Raw genomic sequence first — 18,523 nt, 5'->3', positions numbered from 1 at the left:
AGGATATATAGAGTGAGAGGGAGGAGACAGATGACTCCAGGTTTTTGTCTTGGCCAGCTGCGTTGTATAGATGGTAGTACCAGTCACAGGGTGAAGGAATCCTGGAGGAAGAGTAAATTTGAGGTTCATGGGAGAGATCTTGAGTTCAGTTTTGGTTGTATTGAATTTTATATGCCTGTTAGATTGAAAGAGAAATTGTTTGATTGTCTGTTGTGTGTGTGAAGCTCAAGAGATGGATCTGAACTTAGCTTATAATTGTAAATGACTTCAAAGGAGTGAATGAGGTAGTCCAGGGAGGGTATGTGAGTTGAGATGAAAACGGGGCTAGGTTGCAGTGCTGAGCAACACCAGCGTTTAAAGGTTAGGTAGAAGAACCTGTAGAGATTGGGAAGAATCAGTCAGAGAAATAGGGAGTCTTGCAAACCGTGGAGTGAGAGTGTTTGGAGAAGGAAAGACTGGTCAAAAGCTGTTAGTGTTTAAGTAAGACAAGGAATTGAAGTGTGTTTTTGCATTTGGTGTAAAGGAATAATTGGTTGCAGGCATGGGCTGTAAGAATAGAACATTTATGAAGTTGAGCTGTGAACAGGAGAGGGCTGTGGTTGAAGAAGAATGTGTAGTTGATGGTTTTGCTTTTGTTTTTGTTTTGTTTCATTTTTAAAAATGTAGGATCTGGAACATGTCTCAGTGTTTAGGGAGGAGCCAAGCAGTAGGGGAGAGTTGGATATTTAAGAGAGGGTGCAGTTATGAGAGCCAGGTCTTTGAGAGCACATGAAGGACTTAGCCTCAAAGTAGGTGGAGGGATTCCTCTTTCTTTGTCAGCAGAACGAAGTGGAATAGCTGGTAGGTAATAGCTTTGGTAGAAGGAAGTTAAGGAGCTTCTCTTGAAATGACTTCTGTTTAGCAGGAGGCTGGTCATGTGCTTTGATGCCTGGAAGGAATAGAAAGATAAGTTTGAGGAGAGAGAAGAATCTTTGAAGTAGCTTCTGGGGAACGAGAGAAAGAGCCTTAGAGAAGTGGGTGTGATAGGCAGCATTGTGAATCCAGTTGAAGATGCGGAACATGAATTGTACAGTGAATTCTCTGATAGTTCTCAGCAGAAGACGGGTTATTGGATATTGTTGGTAGTTCTTGGGGGGAACCGTTTCCATTGCCTTGTAACTACTTTGGATTCTGAATCAGCTGAGAAATGGAACTGAGTCATAGGAATCAGGAAAGTGGCTTTATTGTTAAAGGTTTAATGTAAATGTGGCTTGGACTGAGGCTGAAATGGGGTCTCCCACAAATTCTCTGCTATATTAAATTGACTCATCCAGTCACAGGTTAAAAAGGACATCCCTATGCTAAGAAAATGAACTTTTTCTTTGGTGGAAGTCTTCTCTCATTGGAGCTAGACTAGAGGAAGAGTACACTCTTTATGGTCACAGAGTTCCAGTGATTCACCCAAAAAGCTTGTACTGTGCATGCATGTTGACTAATTGATTGCAACAAACCTATGGATGTTCTGCTCATATCATTATTACTATTATTTTTGTCTTAGTAAAGAGAATGGGATTGTGGAATTTCTTCAGTCTTGTTTCCTTCTATCAGGAAAAGACCTGTGTCCTCTTTTAATGTGAGAATGTTATTGAGTCCAGTCTCATGCCACTCGCCACATGACACGCCAGTAGGTTGAGAGACCGGGTGTTGGGGCAAGGAAAGTGACTTTCTTTGGAAAGCCAGCAGACTGAGATGATGTTGGACTTATGTCCTAAAGCCTCATCTTAACTCAGGGTTGATTGCAAGCTTCTTTTATGTTAGGGGAAAGGGGAGCAGTATGGGGATTAGGTTAGTGGGTGACTGAAGGCTGCAGATATCTGGGTGCCATCAAGGGTCTGAGGAGAGCTGAGAAACTCTCTGTCCTTGGTTAGTTGACTCACCCACCTAGGTCTGGTCACAATGTTCCTAAAACTCTGTGATGAGGCAGTCATTATTTCCATAGGTATTTCTCTATCTCCTGGAGAAGGCAAGATTCAGGAGCTATTTGCAGAAACCCCAAACTAAACAAAATTCCTTTTGATGATCAACAAGCCCTGTGTGCAGGGCTGCAGGGATGAGCAGAAGCCCCCTCGTTTCCTTTTTTTCCTTTTGGACCCAAGGGTAAGGCAGCAAAGGAGACAAATACAGTACGGAAAAGAGATGCCACTTTTTTACTCAGTTAACAAGAAGAGGTGATGTATTTACCCAGTAACATTCATTGAGGCTGATATTTTGCTGTACAGGAGTACAATTCATACAGGGAGAATTTTGAGTTGACTTGGCAGGATGTCCACACAAGAATATTCATTATTTGGTTGGGAAATAATGATTAGCCCAAGTGAGGTGGTTAATTCTGGAAAATTTGGGCAGTGCAATAAGATTATGAGAGTGAGTGCACTTTGTGAAAGAGAGGATAATGAAATAGGGTCACAGGTACATCGACCAAGGGAAAGATTGCTGCTAACAAGTTGGAGGTGGCAGAAGTACTAACCAAAGAGGTTGCAAAGTAGACAAGGGTTTGCAAGTCTTTAAGTACTTTCCAATTTTTGATTTTCCTTATCTTCTGGGGCATGTACATTTTCTGAATGAAATCTGCTAAAAAGAAAAAGTTAACTGATAGCACAGATGAAAATTATGTAAATGAAAATGCTTAGTTATTAGAATTATTAGTGGTTAGGAGGTTTTCCTTTCTGATCATTTATGAACAGAATATTTTTCAGATAGTGAATACATATCTGCTATTTTTAAATATGATAATGTTTTGCCATTGGCAGTAGTATTTATAGTTAGCAGTAGTTCTTTAATTCAGCTTTATATAGTAAGTTTCAAAATTATCATTAGCCCCAATAAAAATTGGATCCTGAAGAGAGGAGTGTAGCAATACAATTTAGCTTCAGATGTAGACCTTCAAGCTAATGCCTTAATATGGGTAGAACTGTTAGTGCCAGCAACTTGATCTTCTACTGCTCGAGCTCCTACATGTTATTTTTGGAGAAATAAGAGAGAAAGGGAAGTCATGTGGGAACTATTAGCTTCTCCTTTGCTTTCATTCACTTATTTATTCCAAAAGCATAAATTCAGAAGTGTTCTTTGAGCCCCTACTATGTGCTAGGAGCTGTTCAGTTCTAGTTGCTAGGGTAGTAAAAAAAAAAAAAAAATTAAAAAATGGTCCCTATACTACCTCAGAAGAACTTATTATAGAAGTTTAGGTAAACAATTTCCTTGAACAGATAAACCTGAAATTCTGATTTTATAAGATTAGATAATTCCAATTAATTCAGTCTTAATAGCCATTCATTTTTAACCTTAACTAAGAGAGTGTGTGTGTTTGTGTATTTCCTTTGTTCTGTTTCCTTTTAACAATTTATGTTTGCTTGGGACAGTCAGAAAAAAAGAAAATCACTTGGCTGTTGCTTCTAGGAAACATGGCATGAAACAGGATCAAATGGAAAAATATTGTGATCATGAGGATGTTGGTAGCCAGTAGTTTCCCAGATGGGATAGAGATTGAGTTAAATGCTAAGTGGACAGTGGTAACTAGTAGGGCACTTTGGGATGACTGATAAAGTTCGATGATCTCTGGAAATTATATTTTTTTGAAGTCAGTTACCTAAGTGTCTTTTTATTTTCTCTGTTGGCATTATTTTTCATTTTGTTACGTTTTGAGGAACTTCAGTGTTTGAAATGTGCTTTTACATTTTGCATAAATAGTTGTAATATGGGAAAATGTTTTAAAAGACATTCATATGAAAATTTGTAATTTAGTCACTGTTTAAATGCTAGTTTGAAGCATTTAAGCCTCTTTTAGTGTTAGTTTTGTTAAAAAAATGATTTTTTTCCCGAGTATTTAGATAAAAATAGGTAGTTGGCTCATTGTGCCATGATATTTTTTATACTGTTATTTATGAAACGCCAGTTATGTGCGTCCACTATTTAAAGTTTTAAAAGGCTTGTTATGAAGCAGGACCATCTCCTGTGCCCTTCCTTCTTTTCCATCCTCTCTATTTCTTGCTTTTTAGAAGCAAGCTGTCAGCACACAGAGTTGATTCTGTTTATCTCTAAGTAACCAGTGTGCCTCTAAATAACATCCTTATTATTGCTGCTTCTTGGTTTTTCAGTTTTATGCCTGTCAGCTTTCCAGTTTGGACGATGAGGCTTTAGCTGTCTTTCGCCACTCCCTCTACCCTGTACCACCTACTTCCTCTCCTTTCTCTTACCTTCCCAATATGGTTTTATTATAATTTTGGTGCGGTTGGTTATTTGTTGTTTAATTTATTACAATTTTGTAAATGTCACAACTAAAAAACATAGTATATAATATTTACATTTCTTGTGCAACATATTGTATTCTGTTTTCCTTTAATTTTCTAATCACTAATTTAACCCTAAATTTTCCCTCAGTTGTTTAAAATTACTCTTACTATGGTTAAAACACGTGAGACAGTCTATTAATTTCATTTGCTTGAATGCATCTCCCCAGAGCTCTCGGATCTGCCCTAATTAGGATTGCTTGTTCTCTATTCTTGCTACTTAGGTATCTTAGGAACCTACTCAACAAATATTCTGGGAGAATTCCCTTTGCTTTCTACTTTATTTGCTGTTTCCTAATCCTGTCTTTCTCATGTTTTATTCCTTTGGTTTACTCCATAGCTTTTTAGGAAAGAGTGTTTGGGAAATATGTATTTTTTTTAGACTTCGCAGGTATGAATATGATTTTATTCATTCCTAAACTTAATTACTTGTTGGTTTGGCTGATTTTACAATTTTATGTTGTAAATCACTTTCCGTGACAACTTCAGAAACATTGCTCTATTTCTTTCCCTGTCCAATAATGCTGTTCTGAAGTTAATGTCCTTATATTTTTTTATCTTTTGTATGAAACCTGTTTATTTCTCTGGAAGCTTGTAGGATCTTCTCTTGTCTCTGCTGTGCTTTAGTGTGGGTTTTTACCTCTCTTTTCTTGGATACTTGAGGAATAGTCAAGTCTGGGAATCATATCCTTTAGTTTTAGAAAATTTTCTTGAATTATTTTGCTGATGATTTCTTCATTTTTGTTTTCTCTGTTGTCTTTCTAGAATTCCTAATAACTAGATACTGCACATTCTGGGGATTGGATCTTGTAATTTTCTTATGTTTGTACTCTGATTTTTGATTTCTTTTTTAAAAATACTTTTCCTTTTAAAGAAGATTTCCTTAGCTTTATTTTCCATCCTGCAGTTACTCATTTTGGCAATCATTTTTTATTTTCAAAACTTAGTCTTGGTGCACCCCTCCCTTCTGCCCCTTGCCTCCTAAATAAATAAATGAGTGAGTAAAGTAAGTAAAGTAAGGTTTGCTCTTCTTATTTCCTGATGAACTATCTTCTGTTACCCTTCTAAAGGTATTATAGCTTTTTTTATTTCTTTGAAGAATTTCTCTTCTGTGTAGTTTCAGTTTCTTCCATCTTTTTGGTTTTTTTGTTTTGTTTTGGTCTTTGCTTTTCATATTAGGCACTTCCTTCACATCTTTGCAGTCTGCTCATATGTAACAGTATGGTACTACTAATAAATTAGTAAAAAACAATTATTTATATAATACATAGAATGTGTCAGATACTATTCTAAGTTCTTAATCTATTTTATTTAATCCTCATAAAGACTTCAGGAGTTATGTTACCATTATTATCATCCCTACTTGACATGAGGAAACTGAGGCACAGTACGTTTTAGTATCTTGCCCAGTGTAATGCATTTGGTAAGTGGCAGTGATAGAATTTGAATCCAGGGAGCCTGATTCTTTTAACGGTCCTTTTAACCTTTATACTCTTCTGCCTTTAGTGAAATCAGGGGCAAATTGGAAGTTATGTGCAGTGGGTAGGGTTTGTTAAAGTAGTATTACCTGAGTGAGCTGTTTATCTTTGGAACCTCTGATGAGGCCCTTTGTTATGGGTTGGTTGACAGGGTCCAGAGAAGAACCTAATATGCTGACTAGAGGTTGAAGCCTAGCTGCTGGCAGACTGGTTGCTGAGTGCTGAAAGAGGACTGGGGCAGTGGGTGTCAGCATTAATACAACTTAGACTTAGTTCACCTGTCTCAGTGTCCAGAGACCCTTAGCTTTACCCTGTCTGGGGAGTAAACATGCAGTCTTTTGTTACAATGAGGAGTTGTAAGGTGCCCAGTTGTGCAGATTCTAGGAGGGGATTTGGGGATATATCTGCAACTTTTACTTTGAGTTTCACCTTTACCCAACTTTGCAGTGCTGCCCATGAGCCTTTTGTGGATTCTCTCATACAAACATGCATTGATTCTCATTTTGCCCACTGGCACTGTCCAGATTCATCTCCTTGTATTTGATTTCAGTTATTTTATAGTTTTCACATTTCATATTTGTTTGACTCTATGTTTATGCAGAAGTAAACAGTCAAAACAAATCTTTGCTGTCTTTTAAGAGGACCTTTTGAGCAAAATACCTGAATAAAATGCATGTTCTTAAAGATCATCTAAAACTGTTAGGTTTGTTGAAATAGATCTCAAATGTCTCCTCCTACCTGAAGCATATACTTTAGCTCCAGTGAGATATAACACTGTCTGGAAATCTCTCCTCCCACACTGGATGTTTTTCTTCTTATATAGGTTCGTTCATGTCTCATCTCTCATATTACTTGTATCTGTATGCTTTTCATGCACTCTTGCTTTCCCTCCCAAACCAGACCTCCTTGAGGACCCTTGAGTGATTTTGTCTACAGAGTTGCTCAACAAAAATTTGTTGCATTGTCTGTCTATGTTTTTCTTATAAAATATCAGTAGCATATTGATACTGAGGATAATAAAGGAGAGAATTGATACAATAGTGCAACAAAAAAGATTAAATTCAGATGGAAAGAAGTCCAAGAATTGTAAAAGCTAGAAATTATGAAATCTTTCAATTTAGATACCCAATCATAGAAAAATACACATCTCATTTTTTGTCATGCCCTGAAAGAATGAACTACATGATCTGCAATTTTTTGGCGAGGCTCATGATTCTGTAACTTAGATAACAGACATATTTGGTGATGTTATATTGTATCTGTAGTTTTATGGCATTCTTGTAGTTGAGTGCTAGAAATATTCTAAAAATTTTATAAATGCATTGTATAGATAAAATAATGTTTTAAATGTATTGGAGTAGCTAAAGCTGTAAAGAAGCCCACATTGTAATATTTCCTTTTAAAAACTGATTTTTAGAATTTGTATTTTGTGAAGTTGACTTTTACAAATCAGTGCTGTTAATTTTCCTTCCTTCTGTGCTTTAAAATGTTCAGAAAGAAACAAACTATTGTAGGATTTGAAACTTAATTATTTGAAGGAAGGTTTTTGCTTTAAAATAATTATGGTTATTAGGAAACCAAGGAGACATTTGTCTTTTCTAATGTATTAATATTTATTTGAAAATAATGTAGAGGAAGACTGTTACCTGTATTTTAATATGTAAAATTGCAGGGTAGAGAAAATAGCCATCATTAATATGTTCTTTTGTAGAGCTGAGTCAGTACTTATGAAACCGATGGCATTAGTTCATCACCACAGGTGAAGAAGCTGAAATTTAAGCACAGGCATTTGCTTTTGTTTTCAGATTTTCTGACACCTTACAAGTAATTTATTGGGATGTGACTTACAAAAACACATACAAGCATTACCCTAGAAATTTCATTCTTTTGAAACCGTATATTTGGGTACAGTGTTTGTAGATGCTAAAAATACAGTTTAATTGTCTCCTGAGATTCATGGGATACATATGGGCAAGACAAACTTGGTGTTTATAGTTTGACTTGATTAATTCTCAGTATCCATATCACTCATTTCATAATTTCTTCATGAAAAAATATAATCACATACAGATTTCTGTTTGCTTGCAATACAAAATTAATGTGAATTCCATTTCCAACTAACCACCATAAGAAGTTTTTGAAAGTCTGGTTTGAATTTTTAAGTGTTGTATGTGAATGACTTGCTTAGTATTGATTTTTGGAGAAATACATCTTAAAAAAATTTTTTACCAGGTAGTGAAATTGTGGTAATGGTGACAATACTTGTATCATGTTCTGGTTAATGTCCTTCCTTTTTATAATGTATTTCTGTCTACATAACTTCTTTTATAGTGTCATTACCTAGTGAATTTCTATGAAAATAAATTTTCTTTGCCTATTAAAACAATCCTTGAGATGTTTTTTACTGTGTTTTTTTTGACTATTTTTTGAGTTATGTTTGAAGGCATTATAGTATTAATTTCATTGACAGGGCAAAATATGGCTATAGATTACTATTACTTTCTCACTCACAGCAAAATGCCCCAGAAAGTGCCTTTAGAATTATTGCCTAACATATGGTTTAATTTGTTTAGCTGTTTTTTTTTAGAAGTTGGAGAAGATTGTTTCCTGTAATCAAATCCATCTTGTGTTAGTGAGTCAAAGAGACTATAATTAATATTTGGGTATGTTCACTTTTGAAAGATAGAAAAGGAAACCAGTTATTACTGACCAGAGTATCACTTGAGGCTACTGCTTCACAATTTATTGTGAATTAATTTTTCATTATAATGTATACCATCTATTGTTTAACCTTTTCAGGTTTTTAGTTCTTTTATGGGTCAGATTAAAAACTTCTCCTTTATCTTCTTTTCTTAAAACCCAGGTACTCATGGTTTTCTCCTATTTTTATGACATACATTTAGGACAAAATAAAGCATATATTATCCTACTGCTTGTCTCTCACATAGTTTAAGGGCAAAAAGAAGAGAGGAATTCTGGGTATTCACTTGTGTTTTTCTCCTCTTTGGTCTCCCATGAATACATGGCTTGATTTATCTTGATCAGCCTAGTAACTTGCTCCACATTTTTCCAAAAGTGCAAAGCAGTTTCAGCTAAAAATACACATATCAAAATGCTCCAGAAGTTGTGGCCACAGCTCAAAAATGCTGATCAATTTTGAAAATCTAAATCAACCTCGGCCATGAAACCGAGGGAAGAACCTTTGTGGTGGGGGACAGATTTCCAAAAATTCACCACAGTCCTGTTCTTCGCTGGAGTTTGTGCTGATGTTGCCAGACAACTGAGGAAAAGATGCAAAAAGCAGGAAGCATTATTGAATTGAGCCCTAGCGCCAATTTGGGGAAAGCAAATTAAAATGTAAAAGAATATTTTTCCACTCCTGGCATCTCAACATAAAATGGCAAAATACATGGTTGCTGAAAAAGTCACACAAGTTGCTCATTTTGCCAGAATGGTTAATTTAACCAAAAACCCCCCCAGTCTTTGTGTTAAAAAATGCATCCACATATAGTCAAAACCTGTTTTTTAACCCAAACAAAAATAGTTTTAATTAACAAATCAAAAGGTATATATTTTAAGTCAGAGAAGTGTTTTGACATGTAAATAAATGACTCTGTGTGGGGGCCTCTTTCAATGTCTTCTGCTATTTTTCAGGTGAACTTGAAAAATGGATGATGACGACTTTGGTGGTTTTGAGGTATGCACTGTTATTACCTTATTTAGTTTTCGTCAGCAGTTTGGCTTTGTGGAATCATGATGGAGTGCACTATTTTGAAGGTGTATTGTTGGTCATTGATGTTCGTGATTCTGATCATTTTGAATGTAACTCCGGAATAAAACAAGTGAAGTCACGGACAGTTAACATACATGCTTTCCGAAAGTTAAAACCGATTTATTATTATTGAACATGCCTGTCAGAATGATTTAAATTGAGTTAATTAAATGCTACTACTAGTGGAAGCACTAAAGAGGTCTTAAAAATTGTCAGCAGATGACTGTACTGGGATATATGTCTATTAGGAGATACTGGTGAGATGAGGGAGGGGTGTTGAAGATTTGTGCCACATTTTCGTGTCTACACCTGTAATAAGCCTGATGTATAAAGTTTGTTACCTACATAGTCTTTTGGTGGTTTGCAGAGCTACAGTATGTTTGTGGTGTTACATTGTTCTCTCAGGTTTGAGTTGGATGCTTGTAAATGGAAATTGTTAGCTGAGGAAGCGCTATCTTTTCCTCAGTACTTTTCAGTGTGTATTCATTTTATTGAAATATTTGTAACCAGTCATTTTTATGGAGCCAGTATAATTTTGCAGGAAAATCTCTGGATTAGGAGTCAGGATGCCTGAGCTCAAGTCCTGGAACTACCATCAAGTGAGCTGTGTGAATAGGGAAAAAATTTTTTTTTTTTTTCTCAGTAAGGCTTTCACCTAGTTTGGAAATTGGTAAAAAGGAGATTGTTAAAAATAGAGTATAATGAATGTGTTAATAGGAGAAATAAGATACTAAGTATATATTCAGTGTTCTGAAAGAAAGGTGTGAGTTTTTTAAGGGTAGGATCATTTTCTCTTTTGTTGATCTTGAATATCTGTCATGGAGATGTTTAAAATATGAACATACTTTCTGCATTTTCATCTGAAACTGGTTTTGTTTAGCACATTTGTAGATTTTCTGCATTTCCTTTATTTCTGCATTCCTAATATTTTGATTTTTGGATGATGGCATCTTAATTATTGAAACATAACATTTAAAATTCTGTTAAGATTTCTTCCATTCTGAAGAAAATATATGTTTCAGATACCATCTCAGTTTATTATTTAGAAGTCAGTTATTTGCAGGCTAAAACTTAGTATAGTGTCCTTTATTTAAAACCATGCTTGATAAAAAATCGAGTGGATAGGCAGTGCTTGTTAGAGTAACAGTATACCTCAGTGTTTTAATCTTATGGGTCTATTCCTTTCAGTGTGATATAGGTTCAGTGTTAACCAACCATTCCAACCTCACTGTGACTATTAGATTTCTTTCTTTCCATATCCTGTTGTAGAAATGTGAAAGGTCTCTCTTCCTGGTTATATAAACCATGTTCATTTTTCATAGTTTGCAGAGAGTAGCTACTGTATTCTCTGTACCTTAGCTCCTGTGGCAGATTTGCCCCCATGACTGTTTCTTGGCTAACAACTCAGTGCAGAATTCAAACTGAAATTCTGGCTCTTGTTTTCAGTGACAGTTTTGCTGTGACTTGGACAGTTAAGAGACAGAAAACTCTGTACTCTTACCCACAAACTCAATACTCAGTAATTGACTGTCCCGTACTTCTAACACTGTTTAATATGAGGACCTGTTAATTTAAAATGTCAGCTTTAGGGATACTCTAAATGTTGAATGCTAGTTAAATTGAGCTGGTAGATCATTCAAGAATATAGACCAATCCTGTTTCTTTTAGATTGACATTGAGTTAGGTCTTGTGCTAATTAATGAAAATGATTTTTTCTCTAGATTTTTTAAGAAAAATGATTTTTTAAGTATATATGGGTAAATATAGTGAGTTAGTTTAGAGTACTGGGCTATAAAGTATAAAAGTGTAAATGTGATTAAGGATATATAAAAAATAACAATTTCCCTGGCAGGGCATGTATTTGAGAAAGGAAGGAAAACTTTTACTTAAAGATAGTAGAGCATGAATGCTGGGATGGAGGGTAGTGGTGGGGGTCATAGCAGTGAAAAATGAAGAGTAATTCAGTGTTCAGAATGAATCTGAGGATGTGTGGTGTATTACAGAGAGTATGCTTATGGAAGTGAGATGCTTTATAGCTTAAATGGCATTTTTAACTTCTCCTAAAATTATTTTATCTTTGTTTTCTAGGCTGCGGAGATTTTTGATGGTGGAAATGGTGAAACCCAAACTACATCTCCTGCCATTCCTTGGGCTGCTTTTCCTACAGGTACTACTATATAGTGACGAGGAATTTTTTTTTCCTATGTAACAGTTTTACATTTTCTTTGAAAGCCTCTTTCTGCATTTGCACTTGGCCTTCTCTGATCTGAAAAATGGAATGACCCAGATTTAATCCAGGTTTTTTTTTTTTTCCTGTAACGAATTGCATGACAAATTCTCCAGTGGTGGCTTGAGGCGTGACTCCAAACATAGTATCATGAACATTAATTGAAATTAAAATACAATTTACATTTCATAATTTATCTTAGTTTTAGGAAGGTAAGGTACCAAATAATTTTTTTAGGTTGCCCAGTTCATTAATTAAGACTCCTTTTTATATTCTAAAAATATTCTAAAATAATTTATCTTCACTGGTATTTAAGTTTAGAAGTTATTGTGCAGAAAAGTGATTCAGAAGTATTAAAAATTAAAATTAAACCATCTAAGAAATTAAATACAAAGATAAATTCCATTGTTGAGAGAGATTTTGTGGAAGACCTAATGTTTGATATTAAATATAATTCATGTCTAAATAATATTTTGAGCTTTCTAGACATTTTGTTCTGCCAAATCACTGTAAAGTCAAAAGTAGAAGATGAAATATTGTTTAACAGCTCTGCTAATCTTAGGTTATTGAAATTATTCATCCTACAAATATGTTTTCAGTGCTTATTAGGAGGCACTGTGGGGATAGGCCCTTTATTTCAAGGGAGGATGGGGCAGGTACTTCATACATGTAATATGAAGCAGATTTGTGATTTGGGAACAATGATGATTTCATCACCCAGTCGTTGAGCACATATTTAATTCATGTGTACTGTGAGCCAAGTATTATCCTTTAAGCTAGGTATATATTGTTGATCTGGGCTTTGAAGGGTATGTATAATTTCAGTAAGTAGAGATAGGAGAATGGGAAAGATTTTAACGGGAGACAGATAAATGGAACAAAGCTGTAAATGTGGGAAAGAGGTTGGTATAGTTAGGATGCTCATTTCTGCGTGAGGTATTTATATATGTTGTTTCCTTTGCCTGGAATTGCCCACCTTGCTTATTAACACGGCCACTCTTCCACTTTCTCACCATACTGACTCCTATTTGTTCTGTGTGTTGTTTTTTGCTTGTATATATTTTTTTTGGGAAGCTTTCCTACAGATCCCTTCTAAGTCTATGTATGTATACCTAATTTCTAACTTTAATTTTTGGCTATAAATTTTGTGGGGTTAGTCACTCTTATCTGTTTGTCCTATTGTTGGTCTTAAATGCTGAGCATAGAGCCTAGCTTACAATTGGCTCTGAGGAAATATTTATAAAAAGAATAATGAAATCAAAAATAGAAAGAACGAATGAATAAGTAAGTGAATGAATGAAGTAGACTAGGGTGGCAGTTGAAATCAACAGGAAGATTTATACATGATTAAAGATTTTCAGTGTGCTGTCATTTATTGTTTATTGTGAAGGAGGCAGGGCAATTATGCTATGCCTTCTGTACAGATGACAAAATGATGGTTTCTGCATATTTAGGAGTTTGATAAAGATAAAATATGTTTAGAAATGAAATCTAGTCCTTTGGATTCTACCTCAGTTCTTTTTTAGTAACTGGTTTTTGAAAAACAACAACAATGTGAAGACTGGCTGGCCAATTGGATTTAAGGTTGAAGGAGGAGTTAAAATTGATTTTTGAGGTTTCCTGTTTTGGTTCTGAAAGAGTACTGTTACTATGAACAGAAATAGAGAATTTAACAGTTAGTTTGGGACAGCAAGAGGTCTTAATGAGTTTGTCTTAGTCATGAGTATTTAAGGTACCTGGAGTTCAGGAGAAAAGTCAGGGTTGGAGTTCTTGATTTTGGAGTTTTTCCATTGATAATGACAATTGACATTATAGATCAGTGGAGAAAATAGTATGTAGAGAGAATAGGTTAAGTAGAGAAATTGGATGTCCATAATTAGTGAGAAGGAGGAAGAAGAAAACTGAAGATTTGAGAGATAAAAAGAGAATGTGTAACTGCTGCAACACTAGTACAAGATTTCAAAGAAGGTATGGTTACTGGTGTCAAAGGCTATGGAGAGGTCAGTGAGATTTGAGACTGAGAAAAAACACACAATTCTAAATGGATTTTAAGGAAATGGTTTCAGTATATGGGAAGGTGAATCCTAATTGTACTTCTCTGATTTGTATGAAAGTGGGAACAGTCTGTTTTCCTATAATTATTATGGCAATGTATAAAGAATTACATATTGTGGGTAAATTATGTAACTCCTGTTCTTCAAGATTGAATATTATATGTCACATGTACATAAATCTGTGTGTTTGTAGGTCATGATCTTAAAGCCTAATGAAATGAGAATTAAAGAAATCACTCTAGTTACACACACACACCCCCACACTCAGAGTCTTTCCCATACTCCCTTAAAAAAAATCAGATCTGAAGAAAGTACTTTTTGTGGATTTCCTCACTGACTTGCAGAGCTGAAGGGAACTGAACGTGTCCAAGAGCTGAGGTTACATGTGTGATAGGTTACCATGGGAGCCAAAGTGATCTTTCTCCTTTGTTGAAGGAAGATCGCCTTCCTCTAGGTGTTGGAGAGTTTGCCTCTGATGCAGATAACTGGAAGTTATTTAGACAAGATGGATGTGTGCAACTAATTAGCATAACAATTTAATCATTTCTACACTGAAGTCCAGAAAAGATAGGAACCTTTATGATAGCTAAAACAGATAGGAGGATTAAAGATGGCGTGAGAGGTGAAACGGAAACCTCCTCCCCAAACCACATATAATATGAATATATAGCAAATATATCATATCCTGAAAGAGCAACAGCAAAGAAGGCTGCAGCAGACTGCCTACACCTGGGAAACCAGCAGACCTCAAGGAAAAGGGTAAAGTATCAAAGACGTGATCCTGAGGGACCCAAACCCTTTCCCCACCACAGCTCACCGGAGGGAGGAAGAGAAACAGTGTGGGGAGGGGGTGGAGGCCTAGGACAGCTGAACACCCAGCCCTGGAGATCTGCTCTGGGAGCACAAACCTACATTACATGGTGCTCTGGAGATTAGTGGGATTGGAAAGCTAAGACAGGTGGAATACTTGGAGAGACTGAGATTCCAGTCGTTTGTGGAAAACAGGGATCCACATCCGGCTGCTCTGGGAAAAAAGGAAGGTGGGCAGTCTGAGAGACTTCCTAAAAGTGAGAGGGCTGCTAAAGGGGCAAGGATTGCACAGAGCTTGCTGAACAGGAGAAAGGACAGGTGGGCAAAATTGTCCAGGTGCGCTCTGCTCATCAGGTTGGGAACTTTCAGGAGCTTCAGGCACTCCATGCCCCTGGCTGGCAATGCAGACATGAGGCCCCCCACCATCATACACAGCCTGGTGCACCTTCCTCTCAGCTGGCACCAGCAAACAAACTGGCTCCCCCCCCCCCCCCCCAGTGTGCCAAGCCAACCAGAGGGTGACCCTGCCTACGGCAGCTATAAGTGCAAAGCATAGAGGCTTCTCCTTGTGTGCTTGGCCAACTGGCCCTGGCAGTGGGGGCAGGCAGTGTAGCCAGGAAGCAGGAAAGAGCTCTTTCCTCCCTCCAGGCACCAGAGCCACACACCTGTGACCCCCACTGTCACTCCAGGGGATGAGCAGCCCCAGAGCTTCTGGGAACTAGAGGGCACCACATACAAACATGAAATGTCAAAGGAACCTGGTCCAAACTAAAATACCAGAAAGAGGGCCAAGAGAAACTGAACTCATTAATATTCCTGAGATTTCACAATAAAAATCATAAACATGATCATGGAACTGCATAATTCAAGAACTCAGAGAGGAATTCAGGAATGAGATATAAACATTGAAGAATTCAGTATCTGAAATGAAACATACATTGGAAGGAATTAAAAGAAGATTAGGTGATCACTGTGTTGTACACCTGAAACTAATGTAATACTGTGTGTCAACTACCCTCCAATAAAAATTAATTAAAAAAAAAAAAGAAGATTAGGTGAAGTAGAGGAGGCAGTAAATGAAATATAAATTAGAGAACAGGAATACAAGGATGCTGAGGCACAAAGAGAAAAAAAGAAATCTAGGAATGAAAGAATATTGAGAGAACTGTGTGACCAATCCAAATGGAACAATATTTGCATTATATGGCTACCAGAAGAAGAAGAGAGAGGAAAAGGGATAGAAAGTGTCTTTGAGGAGGTAATTGCTGAAAACTTCCTCAGTCTTGGGAAGGAAATGGTCTCTCAGGCCATGGAGGTGCACAGACCTCCGAACACAAGGGACCCAAGGAAGACAACAACAAGACATATAGTAATTAAAATGGCAAAGATCAAGGGTAAAGACAGACTTTTAAAAGCAGCTAGAGAAAAAAGATCACGTACAAAGGAAAACCCATCAGGCTGGCATCAGACTTCTCAACAGAAACCTTACAAGCTGGAAGAGAATGGCACAATATATTTGATGCAGTGAAAAGGAAGGGACTTGAACCAAGAATACTCTATCCGGCAAGATTATCATTTAAATTTGAAGAAGAAATTAAACAATTTCCAGATAAGCATAAACTGAGATAATTTAGCTTCCACAAACCATCTCTATAGTGTATTTTGGAGAGACTGCTATAGATGGAAGTGGTCCTAAGGCTAAATGGTATCAACAGAGGAAATAAAACTGCAGTAAAGAAAGTAAAACTTTTAATTACTAAGCAGATGCAATATCAAATCAACTACCCCCAAAGTCAGTCAAGGGATAGAGAAAGAGTACAGAATATGATACGTAATATGTAAAGAATGGAGGAGGAATAAAAGGAGAAAAAAAAAGGATCCTTTGAGTTTGTAATTGCATACTAAGTGAGTTAAGTTAGAGTGTTAGATAGTAAGGAAGTTACCCTTGAACCTTTGGAAACCACAAATCTAAAGCCTGCAGTGGCAATAAGTACATACCTATTGATAATGATCCTAAATGTAAATGGCCTGAATGCACCAATCAAAAGACATAGAGTCACTGAATGGAGAAAAAAACAAGACCTGTCTATATGCTGCCTACAAGAGACTCAGACGAAAAGTGAAGGGATGGAAAAAGATACTTCATGCAACTAATTGGAAGAAAAAAGCAGGGTTTGTAGTACTTGTATCAGACAAAATAAACTTCAAAACAAAGAAAGTCATAAGAGACAAAGAAGGACATTACATAATGACAAAGGGTCAGACCAACAAGCAGATATAATCATTATAAATACCTGGGCACCCAACACACAAGCACCTACATATGTGAAACAAATACTAACAGAATTAAAGGGGGAAACAGAATGCAATGCATTCATTTTAGGAGACTTCAGCACATCACTCACTGCAAAGGACAGATCAACCAGGAAAAAAAGTAAGGATAAAGACAGAGGCACTGAACAACACAATAGAACAGATGGACTTAACAGACATCTACAGAACACTACACCCCAAAACAGTAGAATACACATTCTTCTCAAGTGCACATGGAACATTTTCCAGAATAGACCATATACTGGTTCACAGAAAGAGCCTCAGTAAATTCAAAAGATTGAAATTGTACCAACCAGCTTCTTAGACCACAAAGGTATGAAACTAGAAATAAATTATGCAGAGAAAACCAAAAACCCACTAACATGTTGAGGTTTAACAACATCAACATGCTCCTAAATAATCAAAGGATCAGTGACCAAATAAAAAAAGAGATCAAGCAATATATGGAGACAAATGACAGCAGTAACTCAACACTGCAAAATCTATGGGATGCAGTGAAAGCCGTGCTAAGAGGGAAGTATATTGCAATACAAGCTTACCTCAGGAAGGAAGAACAATCCCATATGAACAGTCTAAACTCACAATTAATGAAACTACAAAAAGAAGAAAAAAATGAGGCCCAAAGTTAGTAGGAGGAGGGACATAATAAAGATTAGAGCAGAAATAAATAAAATTGAGAAGAACAAAACAATAGAAAGAATCAGTGAAAGCAGGAGCTGGTTCTTTGAGAAAATAAACAAAATAGATAAACCCCTAGCCAGACTTATCAAGAAAAAGAGTCTACACACATAAATAGAATCAGATATGAAAAAGGATAACTCACTATGGACACCACAGAAATACAGATTTATTAGAGAATTCTATGAAAAATTACATGCTAACAAACTGGATAACCTGGAAGAAATGGATAGCTTTCTAGAAAAATACAATCTTCTAAGGCTGACCCAGGAAGAAACAGAAAATCTAAACAGACCGATTGCCAGCAATGAAATTGAATTGATAATCAAACAACTATCTAAGAACAAAACTGCTGGACAAGATGGCTTCGCGCTGAATTTTGTCAAACATGTAGAGAAGACATAATCCCCACCCCCCTTAAAGTTTTCCAAAAAGTAGAAGAGCAGGGAATACTTTCAGACTCATTCTATGAGGCCAGCATCACTCTAATACCAAAACCAGGCAAAGACACCACAAAAAAAGAAAACTACAGGCCAATATCCCTGATGAACATAGATGCAGAAATACTCAATAAAATATTAGTAAACTGAATTCAAAAATACATCAAGAGGATTGTACACCATGACCAAGTGGGATTCATCCCAGGGATGCAAGGATGGTACAACATTCGAAGATCCATCCACATCATCCACCACATCAACAAAAGAAGGACAAAAACCACATGATCATCTCCATAGACGCTGAAAAAGCATTTGGCAAAATTCAACATACATTCATGATAAAAACTCAATAAAATGGATATAGAGGGCAAGCACCTAAACATAATAAAGGCCATATATGACACA

The 18,523-nt window shown here is 36.3% G+C and overlaps 1 protein-coding gene across 9 annotated transcripts in view; it reads left to right on the top strand.

Annotated features, from left to right (window-relative positions):
- Positions 1-18,523, top strand: part of CCDC91 (coiled-coil domain containing 91) — a 304,590-nt gene that overhangs the window by 70,257 nt on the left and 215,810 nt on the right. For all 9 annotated transcript variants that reach the window (XM_037020378.2, XM_073223944.1, XM_073223938.1 and 6 more), the window contains exons 2-3: positions 9,458-9,500; positions 11,664-11,742. In XM_037020378.2, coding sequence (XP_036876273.2) covers positions 9,471-9,500; positions 11,664-11,742 — 109 coding nt within the window. In that variant the 5' untranslated portion in view covers positions 9,458-9,470. The remainder of the gene's footprint in view (positions 1-9,457; positions 9,501-11,663; positions 11,743-18,523) is intronic.

Source organism: Manis javanica, chromosome 15 (assembly GCF_040802235.1).
Source record: "Manis javanica isolate MJ-LG chromosome 15, MJ_LKY, whole genome shotgun sequence".
Taxonomy (NCBI): Eukaryota; Metazoa; Chordata; class Mammalia; order Pholidota; family Manidae; genus Manis; species Manis javanica.
The sequence above is the reverse complement of the archived record's forward strand: the minus strand, read 5'-3'. Positions and strand labels throughout refer to the sequence as shown.